The following is a 12,080-nucleotide window of genomic DNA, read 5'->3' as shown; positions in this document are numbered from 1 at the left end:
TGTATCAACCCATAGGCCGGAGGTAGATCCGAAGAAGAGGATATCCCCTGAGTGGATGGCATGTCAAAGGTAGCCGAGAATTGGTAGCGACTCTTTGACTTACGAGATGGATCATCTCGGAGGAAGCCCCCACAGGCTAGATAGTTGAAGAAGGGGAAGACGTCCAAGGAGTCGGGGCCATAAGGGACCCGCTTGTCTGGGGAACCATCTCCCCTTGGATTTGGCTATGAGTGGGCAGGACCAGTGGTGTTTTCTAGGAAGACAGGGCTGGAGTGCCTTCCCTAGCTGGCATCCGATCAAAAGTTGATAGCTAAGTAGTGTCTGAGCGATGTCTCTTGAGCCTGACCTGTAGTTGCGTTTCAAACTCAATGGAGGGAATTTTCTCCACCCTTGTTGTCGCTACAGTATCACTGGCTCGATTGCTAGAGGCCTCTCCGGAGTGGTCGGCCAGCTGATCTTCTAGCTTGACCAAAAGGCCTTGACCTGACCGATCTAGCTCGACCACTTCTAACCAAGGCACTCGGAAGCTATAATCTTGAACGTGGTCCTCACTGCACCAAATGAAAAGAACCTCAGTTAGTGATAACATAAAAGCTAAGTTCCTAATCCTTACTAAAAGAGAAGGGAAACGTTGCTCGGGCAGGACTTAGTCCGAACATATAAAGGAGGCTCTCATGCAGCAGCTGGGGGATGTTGAATTGCAGGCCGACCAGCTTCGCAGAAGCATAAATAAAAGTAGGTTCATGGTGATAGTCTCCTAACTCGGGAAGGGGAGAAAGGTAAGCTTGCCAACCGGTGGCCCAGATATGGTATCATACACTTGGATGAAGAAAAAAAAAAGATTTCCATCCCTTATTAGACAAATACAGTTTCTTGAAAATAAACTATCCTGGGATGAGATTGAAACAAAAAAAAACCTTGGTTCTAATTTCTTGTTGTAGTAAAAATATTGAAAAGTACAAGGGATCAAGGGGAAATCATATAGGCGAAACATGATTGCGATTCCACACATCGATTGAAAGACATTGGGAGCAAGTTACTGGAGTGAAATATGAAAGTATTTACTTATTTCAAATAGAAAGGAGGGGATAGGGAAGCGCAAACCAACCTAAAGCTGATCTTTAAAGAAGGTGACATAACTTGGGGGAAGACAATGGGCATGATCTTGTGGACCATGAATGAGGATATGCAAGTTTTTAGGGATCTCTAAAGATAGACGGATCATTTCAAGGTCACAATTGTCGAAATTAGAATGAACAGACATATACCAAGGGGTGAAGGTTTCTTAAGCCATGAATGGAAGAAGGAGAAATGAAGGGAGATTGGAAAAAGCACCTAGTAAAGAAGATTGCAAGAAAGGGAATGCAATATGGAAATCACTGGAGAAGGAAACTGAAGAAGACGATGCACGAATGGAGTATTTCCTAAGACGCTTATGGTTTTTTAATAGGAGTCCGAAGATACCATTAAAGCCTAGTCGTTCGATCAAAATGGCCAAGTTGGTTGCAATCGTTAGATCAAGAGGAATAAATTATCATCGGTCCATACAAAAAGGCATGCGTCAGTTGTCGCATCGGAAAATAAGGAGTTAGTGGAACATGTGGCGCTTGCCCATGAAATGATATTTATGATGAACAAGACAACTAAATTATTTTACCAAAACACCCTCACGTGTATCATGTCGCATTACCTTGCATATCATGCCTAACAAGCATTTTTTTTTTATAAATATAAACAGTAGCCTCAAGGGGCGATGAGAGGAGTCAATAGTCATTCGGATGATCAGACGGTAATAGGACTCGGGTCTAGTCAGTTAGTCATGAACATCCTTCGACTAGACTTGAAGGGGAGGCTTGTAATATTATGAGTGACCCAAAAATAAGTGGGGGTCCATAGTCAAGACGATATGACAACCAAAGTTAAGTTGAAGTGGAAGTCAAAGTCAAGGTGATGTGGTAGTTAAAGTCAGAGTGTATATAGTCAGTCGTGTACTTCATGGGCTTAGCTCCCTATTCTTCTTGGGCAAGGCTCCCAACATATAGTTAGTTGGCCTAATAGCCGATCGGACTTCCGGGGCTTAGCTCCCTACTCTAAAAGAGCAAGGCTCCCAACATACAATTAGTTGGCTCCAATGTCGGTCGGACTTTTGGGCTCTATAGTTCTCATATATATACAAGGCTTTCAACATACAACTGGTCGACCCCAACGCTGATTGGAGCTTCGGACCTTACCTCCCCACTTCCCATGTGTAAGGTTTCCAGCATACAGTCGGTCGTCCCCAACGCCAGTCGAGCGTCGGTCGGACCTTTGGGGGTTCAACATCCGACTTCTCATGTGTAAAGCTACTACCATACAGTCGATCGGCGCCAGCGTCAGTCAGATCTTCAAGGCTCAACTTCTCACTTCTCATGTGCAAGGCTTCTAGCATACAGTTGGTTGGCTCTAAATCCAGACGAATTCCTTCTAAGAGACATCACTGTCAAAGAATTTCAACTATATGTCAGAAACTAATAGCTGCTTACTAGGCAATATTCCACTACTATGACATATACAAACACGAAACTTTCTAGGGGAGAGCTGTCGTACACCCTTTGTTACCCAACATATTCTGATACCAGATATTATCTGACGTCTCATTATTACAGAGATTATAAGGATCGTTATAAAAGAAATCCTCTTCATTAGTTAGGTAAGCTACTCTAAGAACAGCTAAGAAAGACAAGGGCGATGCACCCAACAGCAGCGGGTTGGTAAATCCAAGAACAGCTAAGAAAGACAAGGGCGACGCACCCAACAGAACCGGATATTTCATTAACGTTGAAAGCTTCAATTAAATTGGCCCCGAAGATCAGCACATGCACACGGCTTCTGAGAAAATGTTCGCGACGACGTCCTCATCGATGGAAAATCTTGCACCGGTGGTGGCGGTCGGGGAGCAGTTCTGTGTTCCTCACGTCGTCGACCTCACCATCACCGGCAAGGCCTTCAGAGATCACGTAACCGTGACTGACACGAGTGGCGATGTGGTGTTCACGGTTGAGACCGTCGTCTCGTTATTCAGCCACAAACTCCTCCTCTTGGACGCCGCGGGCCATACCTTGCTCACCATCAAAGCGAAGGTGTCTAGTTATTTTTTATTTATTAGTATATTATTATTATTATTATTCGTTAATTTCGTTTTTACGCCGCTACAAAATTTAGGGGATTACTTGGAAGGTTTATCGAGGAGAGAGCAAGATGAAAAAGATTTGTTGTTCAAAGTAAAGAGCAGGATTCGTCTGATTAATATTAATATGGAGTTCGATGTGACGATGTCAATCAACAACTTCAGTGATGGTTGTGATTATAAGATGAAGGCTAAGGGTTTATCTAGCTCGCCAAGCAACATTTATATTGGCGAATCCAACAGCATTATAGCACAAGTAAGGTTAATTAACGATTGGTGTGCTTGAAATTTTTTTGTCAAAAGTTGTTTATGCATGACTAATTATATATATACGTGTGCGTGTGTTTTACTACAGAGCATTCGGGCGAACAAATTGTTTGGACGCAAAATCCAGGCGAGAGTGAATCCGAATGTGGATTATGCCTTCATTGTAGCGCTTATTGTAATTAGTGAAGATTACTATTCAGGTTCATAGGTTAGAGACTTAGAGGCAGGGCTGTGCCACTGTGGCAGATAAAAATGAGTTGAGACTATAGTTTCCAGCTAATGTTCAAAATAAATCATCATCGAGAATAAAAAAAAAAAATCCATGTTCTTGATGATAAATTATTTGAATGGTTGCGCATGGGTGATCAGTATAGCAATTAGTGTAAGCGTCCGTGCATTCAGTTCCAACCCACACTGTAGCACAAATTGAGAGAAAAACCTTATGAATATAACAGATTACTATTCCTTTCACAATATTTATCTAGCAATTTGTCTGCAAAGCAACGCAAGGACAGAAGGAAAGCACTTCAAATAGAGAGCTATTAAAAGGGACAAATAACTCCCAACTCTTAGTTCGTTTTCTCATCTGAGCTTTGAACCCATACAGCCCTCCAAACATGGGAACCCGACTGAAGACGCTCAGTAGACCATCCTGATGATTTCAGCTGCAATCAATAATGATCGTTAAGAAATCAAGTGCAGTTTAATTAAGTAGTTCTCATATAGTTCCTAAACAGGTGCATTTGGCTTAGTGTCATGGGTGTGAATGATACCTTTGTCATAAAATCAGAGTAATGTTGGTCCATCCATAGTCGGCTCTCTGTATGCAGAGATTTGCTTTTACCTGCCAGACTTGCTATAACCAAGGAATGGAAAAAGGATTGCAGTGTATCAGTGGATGTTGCCTCCTTATGGATCAGCACTTGGACCATCCCTTTCTGTTCGATCAATAAATAGTTCGCTGGAGTATTCATAAACCAACTGAATTAGCAAAAATGTTAAACAAAGAAATGGCAGCCTGCTAAGGAACAAATTATACCTTTCCTGTAATGGGAACATGCTGCTCCCAAGAGTTCCTTCCTGGGAAGTACAAATTTAAGATGAGTATGGTTTCTACACGAAAAGATGCTAAATTTTATCTCTGGAATGAAACTTATAGTCCATTTTCTAAAATTTGATGGTAGAAAAATGTAATCCTTTAGCAAGGCAAACACATAGCTTTACTAGTAAACAAAGGGATAAACTTACATATCTGAATGGCTCAAATTTGAAGCCTTAACACCCAAGTGAATACACTGGTGCAGTGACTTGGCACTTCTCCGCCAGCTGGGCCAAGTAGGAAATATGTGCTCCTTCCTTGACACTTCTTGTGGAGCAAGAACTAGCAAAATGCATGTACAGAATCACAGAATGCCATGGAACAAACATTCAAATGAAGTTTCTGCAAAATCTTCAGTGCATGCCTTAGGTGCTAGAGTAAAGTGAAGTTGCAAAGTGAGTTAAAGCAATGACGTGCCCAAGAGGATGAAAATTTCCAGTAACAGGGATACGACTTTTCTTAGGATCTAGTGTACTTGTCAATAACTTTTCTTTTAATTTGTTTTCATATTTGTACTCGACTAGAAAAGGGCTGTTACCTGTTTTGTTCTGCATGTAATGCTGTAGCAGAATTGAACCTCTCTGGTTATTCAATGTCGTCAAGGAAAGACATCTGACTGCCCTGTAATTTGCTGAAACAGCAGAATGCGTGCAGCAATAAAAAAATAAAAAATGAGGAAAATACCCGCTGTGTCCCCATGCAACAAACTGTGCACACCCAGTTTCTACTTGCTAATCTTATGGCAAAAATATGTTTATGCAAAAGGAATATAGGCAGCTACCTATGTTGTAGCCAATAACTGAATCAGAGCACGCTATAGTATGTCTATGAGTGTTGTTGACGCAAACCCATTAGTTGGCACAAATCAAAGAAATTATTCAGCCAAAGACATTATTCTGTTATATATACTGTATACATGCCATCAAATCATAGATGTGGAAGAAAATGGTCCAACCAAAACAGAAATTGCAAGTAATTGAAGTTCAATGCTCTCATACATCCTCCGATGATATTAAATAGTGTTTGGTTGGACCATTCAGGTTAAGGTTGATGGCAGTACAAAAGGAAAAAGCCAAATCTAATTGATGAATATAAAGTAGTGCATATTAACAGTAGTAGGTGGCATTAAAAGGCCACACAGTCAATGATGATAACAATTGAGGATTTAACTTGTGGTCATGAAAACTGTAAGGCTAGAAAGTGCAGAGAGGAAACTCACCATACATGTGAAACATTGTCAGGGAAAGAAATGAAATCCACACACCCAAAGGATAGCCTCTTGTGATATGAGCTAGAAGCATTCCTAGAGCCATTCCTACCATCGTCGCAAGTGTTTCTTGACTACCTTCCTGCCGAAATTACAAATAGTGTGCTTGTTAATGTTATTTGGCATAATTGTGGGAACTTATTTGCCCATGTACCTTAGCAGATATATCTGCTGCATTATTCTCGAGTGCAAAATGTTGGGTCAATGCTGCTCTAGTAGCCCCACTAGCAACGCCAGCTACCAAATAAGAAATAGAAAACATTCTAGAAAAAGGAATTGAACTTTTACACCAAATCTAAATATGTCTAGATGACTAGACAACTAAAATTCTTTGTAGGCATTAAAGGCTATGTTTCAAAGAGAGTGGAGCAAAATCTAAGGACGTTGGAGCTCTATACCAAGGATACAAGCAAGATTATTTCAAAAGATATGTAACACATGGTGTAGAAGCTCCTATATAACAGCACTTATTTACCCAAAAATGTTTAGTAAAATGCTAAACTACCTTGAAACAGCAAATTTAATGAAGACTGCATAGCATTTAGCCATTGGATAAATGAATCCCTTGGAGAATTGAAATGAATTAGCAGTAATTCAATGGTATTGTTGTTGATAGGGATTTGATCTCAATTTCTTGTGGTGGTTGGGTTAATCAGTTTGAATAGGAAATCATTAATTGTAATTGTGATAAGTGATGAAAGGATTTATGAATGAGATTAATTGATTCTTGGAATTTTGGATGTGATTTGGGTGGATCATTTAGTTAAACCTAGTCTAATTAATGAATGAGATTAATTATCAGATTTGATGGTTAGCAATTGATTATGTGGATGAACTATATATGTTGGGTTTATAATGCTTAGTAGTTAATTTAATGGATTAAACGATTGGATGATTGTTGAATGGAGTTGTATTGTGATGATGATGGTTATAATTTGATTATAGATTAAGGGTGATTGATAGCTATCAAATGGATTAATTCATAGGAAGAGTGGATGTGATCGAATAGAGGATTAATTGAAGTTGATCATTAATTAGAGTTGATTAATGATCGATTTGTATAGGGTTTTTCCTATGGGTTTGGATCTTTGGATTTAGCTAATTATTGCTTATCTGGTTAACTAAACTGTACAATATATGATTTGTAGGATGTTGATTCGAGACGAATGTCTCGATATGGGATTGGTTTATTACGATCGACAGATCAAGACGGGTATTTCTTACCTTGATTTTTTAGTTCTTTGACCTTGTGCATGAGCTATATTTGGATAGTAACTGTATTTACTTGACTCCACTCGTATTTTTCCTGAGCTTGATACTTATCCACTTGATCTTTGAGATAATTGATTTGATGTCTATATAGTCTCTCGTTGACTTCCATGATATTTAGCAGATACTAGATACCATGTTTACTTGCTTTGATTGCTGTTTATTTACATATCTTATTGAGCATGGCTTCTTGCAGCATACCTGGTTTCTGTTTATATATATATATATATATATATATATATATATATATATATATATATATATATATATATATATATGATGGCTGTTGCATCTTACGCATTATATCATTGCATGCATATCAACGATAAATTCTCCCTTATGGTCGAGAGAGTCGTTGACCAACGCCGCACCTCAACCACTCATGGGTAGTGGTAGCTGGAGCAGATGTCGCTTATCTTGTAGTGCTCCCACTCGGCCACTCATGGGTAGTGGCGGCTGGAGATGCGAGCAGCAAGAACCCTCGTTGCTACATACCTAGTTAGCTACTATGCGCCTGTCCACTCGGTCACTCGAGAGTAATAGTGGCTGGAGTGAGTACAGTTGTCATCAATCTGGCCTCTCGACCATACAAGGGTCGTGGTGCAAGGAGTGGGCGGGGTGACCATCCGTGCATACACTGTTATTATTATACCTGCTGATGTTGTTGATTGCTTACTTATACAGTTGTTTTATTATATCAATGTGATATACTTACATATGTTGAGTTATATATCTGTTGCATGTGCTTAGACACTGGCTTACTTGTTAATAATATGTATATACCTCACATGTTATCCTTGTAGTTATGAGCAGTATTGTAGCATATCTTTACTACTCCTGACCTTCTATTATTAGCGTAGGATATGGTTCAAGTACGAACATTTATTATGATATCACTGTAGTATCTGCTATTATTCCCTATGAGATTGTATACTTTTGTATCTTTAATTCTTTATTATGTTCATGCACTATCTATTTATTACCCGCTGAGTCTCAACACTCAGCACCCCATAAGCTGATTTTCCTTCGTCGGGAAGCAAGTAAAGGATTTATGGAGTACCTGGAGATCCTGTCCGCCAGTCCTATGTCACATCGAGCGACTTCTTCTGTTATTGCTTCCGTTCGTATTATTAGCTTTGGATTTGTTCCGTGTATAGATATCTTTTGCATGGAGTTTAGCTTTGTGACTTCCTGTAATTGTTTTGATGTGATTGTGTCAAGCCGAGCCGGTTTGCAGTTAGTTGTATTATGGTTTTGCATTCGTTATTTTGTCTTCCACTGTGTTTACTACTGCCGTGTGGGCTGTTTATTATACAACTGCGTGGTTATGCTCTTTTTGTTCATGCAGTGTAGGTTGTGTATATAACTGCATGGTTGTGTATATTCCAACCGTGTGGGTTGTTGTTGATAGCTTGTGAGTAGCCATGTGACAATGTATACTGGTTTCATTTGTCACTGCTATAGGGGAGGTGCTGTCCGATTTTCGTCGGGCAACCTTACCCGTGGGGTGTGACATTATCAACAATATAATAATTGCAAAAGCATGATATGTACAGCCAGTACAGAACATATGAAGTAGGAAATTAAGCCAAAGTCAGATTATATATTAGAGGCAATTCTGAAATTCAGTCACCAGTGAATTTTGTTTTGCTTGAGAATATCATGAACTTACTGAATGATCTTGATAAGCTCCCCAAGCAGAATATTACTAGCAAAGCTGATGGGAAGAGAGGGGACACAAGATCCATCAGCATTCCTGCAATCACAACATTAGAAATTCATTTTTGTTGGCAAATCTCTAGGCCAGTTGATAGAATTTAGATGAAGCTAGGTTGCTGAATAAAATTATGAACTAGTAGCTTGGCACAGGAAACGGATATTCAACACGTAAAAACAATTGAAGAAACAGTTGATTGCTACGTCTAACTAATCACTTAATCGAAATTTGGACTTACATAGAACAAGATCAGGACAATATCACAAAAGCATCAGATTTATCTGTTACAAAAAGCCATACCAAGATCATTCATGAAATCTGCTACTAACCGCCACATCTTTGCATTACTATCAAGGTTAGAACCCTGAAAAAAGGTCATGGTTTCCTCAAAACAAATGCTTATGTAAAAGAAAGTAGGAATATAGCGTAAGTGCTACTTGAATTCTCAGTGCCAAAAAATTTATGGCACCGTACCATAAACATCTGAAGAAAAGCTACCACCCATGTCCAAATTTTTCACAGTATTTATTGCAAGATATACTTTTACCTGATAAAATGTGAATAAAATACCTCCAAGCATTCCAGTGAAATCCCTCAAGAACCACTGTCAAAGCCTTCACAATATGTTACAAACATGAGAGAAACATATAATCAAAAGAAAAAGAACTAAAACCACCATACAAATCATACAAAAACATATAAAAAGAGAGATGAAACATTTAAAAAAAAAAAAAAGAACGAAAACTTCATGAGTCAGCATATAAAAATATGTAGAGTTTGCAACCAACATGAAATCCCAAAGATAATACTTATTTTCATCGGAAGATTTAGGACTTTGCAGGGTAAAGAGGAAATAGAAAGGACTCAAAAAGAGAAAAAAAGACTCTTCATATCAGTGCAACTATGCAATTTCCACTATGTTGATACCACAATCAAACTAATTGAGGTGGTACTTCTTTATTGTTGTAAAGTTAAGTTAGTGTGATGAGCAAACAGAATGTTCATAAACAAGCTTGATGAATTTATTAAATCCTTTTAGGGGACTCCCACCAGCCATAGATTGAACCTATCCCATTTTTAAGTGACGGTTGCCTTAATTCACATGTGAGTAGCAAGTATTTGGAATATCATACATTTTCACCTATCTATAAGTAAAGATAGAACTTAGCTTGAATTAAATTTATATGACAAGAGGAAAACAAAAAATATCCATGTAAGACATAATAAAAGCTAGAAAAAGATATAACACAGTAGAGATGAATATTTCAATTCTTAAATATTAAGCATAAGAACCAACTAAGTAGTTAGACATATCTACTTAGCAAGATAACTCGAAGTGAAAAGAGGTACCTGAAAAGTGGCACCGATGACTGTAGCAGATTGTTCACCAACACCAATAGCACTCAAAAGAGCCTTATGCAAGTTAACCACATTATTCATTGAAATGGTTATGCACGTACTTGGCTTCTATGTTAACAAGATATAGGATAGTAACTTACTTGAGTTGAAAGCATGGCACGTATATATGTAGAAAGCCCCTATCATGTTTACAGAGTGAATGAGGCAAGTGATGACATAAATAAAATCATGCAGAGTTCCAATCCATGTTTGTACCTGTAAGGAGTCCCATACTTGGAAAGGAACATAATCTGGAGTCACACTGGCTGGAAATCCCTGCATTCAGAATATTCTCATTGTAAAAGAACAACTGAACAAATCAAATTATTTCTATGAAAATCTCTATAACTCCAAAAGCCCCTTTAGCAATCTTGAGAGTTTTCCTTCTACTACACATTTAGCTGGCGTTTGGTTTAGGCTGCAAGAATAGGAATCAGAATGGGTTTGATAAGAGACTGGAATGGAAATCGGTATCATTATTTCAATATAGTGTTTGGTTAGTTTGATATTCTAGAATGGGAATCAACTGAAATTCCAAAAAATGCCCTTGAAGACCACTATCTGTCCACATCCTCCTCTCTCAAAAATGTCCTCTCATCTCTCAAAAATGTCCTCGCATCTCTCAAAAAATGCCCTCTCCGTCAACATCCTCTTTGACTATTTCGGCGCCGAGAAGCTTCACAAGATTACCAATGCCACGGCCTTAATCACCACCATGTACCAAGACATCAGAACTGCACCTGGTTCCTCCAGCTTCGTCAACATCACTGACTTCAAAGGGAGCAAAGTGGAGTTCGCCGCCATTGACAATGGTGGCAGCACCATTGATGCCACGTTTGTTAGATCCGTGGAGGAACATTTCTGTTATTCAAATCAGTATCATCTTGCCGTCGCCACGACGGAGCTAAAAAATTCAGCCTGAACAATCAAATCTCAGCCAAATTGTGACCTTGAAGACCACCATCAACACGGTGAATATATCGACGAATCTGATTGGTTGGAAGTTGAAAGAACTCTACTTTTGGAATGGGATATCAAACCTGAGCGGAGGGATGGGTTTCATCCATTCCCAAAAATTTGGAGTTCATTCCCATTCCCATTAACTAAACACAAACAAAAAGGAATCATTCCAATTCCCCATTCCCATACCCCTAAACCAAACGCCACCTTAGTTGTCTTCCTCCTAAATTTATATGATCAAGAAAAATTAATTAGTGCAGTCGCTTCCCAAAAAGCCTTGAGATCCCAGCTGTTCACTTTAGGAAATAGTTTAACAATCTAGTTTGATGCTCTTGGACTTGGCCTTAGACAATCTGTACTGATGGGGCTTCAGATATACAGAAATCAGAAGAAAGAGTAAAATAATAATGGTACTTTTAAAAAATAAATACGATGATGGCAACCTTTCCAGGGATTTAAGGCTAATTATACCTCTGGGATGAATGCCTCGAGAATCTTCCTGCTCATCTCGTTCCATCGACTTCCCGATCTGAAATCCAACGCAAGGCTCCGTTCAGCATGCCAAGGGAACCTCAGCTCGATGAGAAGCCAATGACCTAAAAATGGATAGAATCGCAAGACTTGATAAGGTAACATTCACCTGTGGATCTTGAACGAGGAACGATCGGCAATGAGGACGGAAGTGCAGGACAGTTCGGTGGAGGACGATCCTCTCCATTCCTCCACCGTGATCGACGACACAGTGTCAGTGGAGAAGGGAGAAGCCGGGGGCGCCATAGAGTACGGTGTTGACCAGTTCGCCTCCCTTCTCCAGCACTCCCTTTTGATTCGTCCAAATAAACCACGATGGCCTGCGCTTAGGTGACTCGGACCAAACACTCGAGTCGAACCCGGTCTATCGCAGCGCGGATGAAATTGAGCTCGCCGCTTCATAAAA

At 39.4% G+C, this 12,080-nt stretch overlaps 1 protein-coding gene and 1 long non-coding RNA gene across 2 annotated transcripts; one reads left to right on the top strand and one right to left on the bottom strand.

Annotated features, from left to right (window-relative positions):
* The first annotated feature begins 2,760 nt into the window (after positions 1-2,760).
* On the top strand, positions 2,761-3,703 carry LOC122012601. Its single transcript, XR_006120277.1, has 3 exons — positions 2,761-3,119; positions 3,202-3,422; positions 3,522-3,703. It is a non-coding gene; the product is annotated as an uncharacterized LOC122012601 (long non-coding RNA).
* Positions 3,704-3,859: 156 nt separating this feature from the next.
* Positions 3,860-11,983, bottom strand: LOC122012181 (protein root UVB sensitive 3-like). Its single transcript, XM_042568633.1, has 15 exons — positions 11,784-11,983; positions 11,615-11,672; positions 10,400-10,459; positions 10,285-10,323; positions 10,136-10,198; positions 9,333-9,389; positions 9,086-9,149; positions 8,741-8,824; positions 5,954-6,036; positions 5,752-5,881; positions 5,071-5,163; positions 4,682-4,814; positions 4,473-4,513; positions 4,207-4,394; positions 3,860-4,098 (listed from the first exon to the last, which is right to left on the bottom strand). The coding sequence occupies exons 1-15, from the start codon at positions 11,918-11,920 to the stop codon at positions 4,003-4,005; spliced, it is 1,326 nt and encodes a 441-aa protein (XP_042424567.1). The 5' UTR covers positions 11,921-11,983; the 3' UTR covers positions 3,860-4,002.
* Between the last annotated feature and the right edge of the window lie 97 nt (positions 11,984-12,080).

This window comes from Zingiber officinale, chromosome 8A (assembly GCF_018446385.1).
Source record: "Zingiber officinale cultivar Zhangliang chromosome 8A, Zo_v1.1, whole genome shotgun sequence".
NCBI lineage: Eukaryota > Viridiplantae > Streptophyta > Magnoliopsida > Zingiberales > Zingiberaceae > Zingiber > Zingiber officinale.
The sequence above is the reverse complement of the archived record's forward strand: the minus strand, read 5'-3'. Positions and strand labels throughout refer to the sequence as shown.

Coding starts and splice junctions, on each gene's coding strand:
- LOC122012181 (XM_042568633.1), bottom strand. CDS start 11,920: ATGGCGCCCCCGGCTTCTCCCTTCTCCACTGACACTGTGTCGTCGATC. Junction 9,390..10,135: donor TCATCGGTGCCACTTTTCAG/GTACCTCTTTTC, acceptor AGGCTTTGACAG/TGGTTCTTGAGGGATTTCAC. Junction 8,825..9,085: donor AGATTTCATGAATGATCTTG/GTATGGCTTTTT, acceptor TTGTGATTGCAG/GAATGCTGATGGATCTTGTG.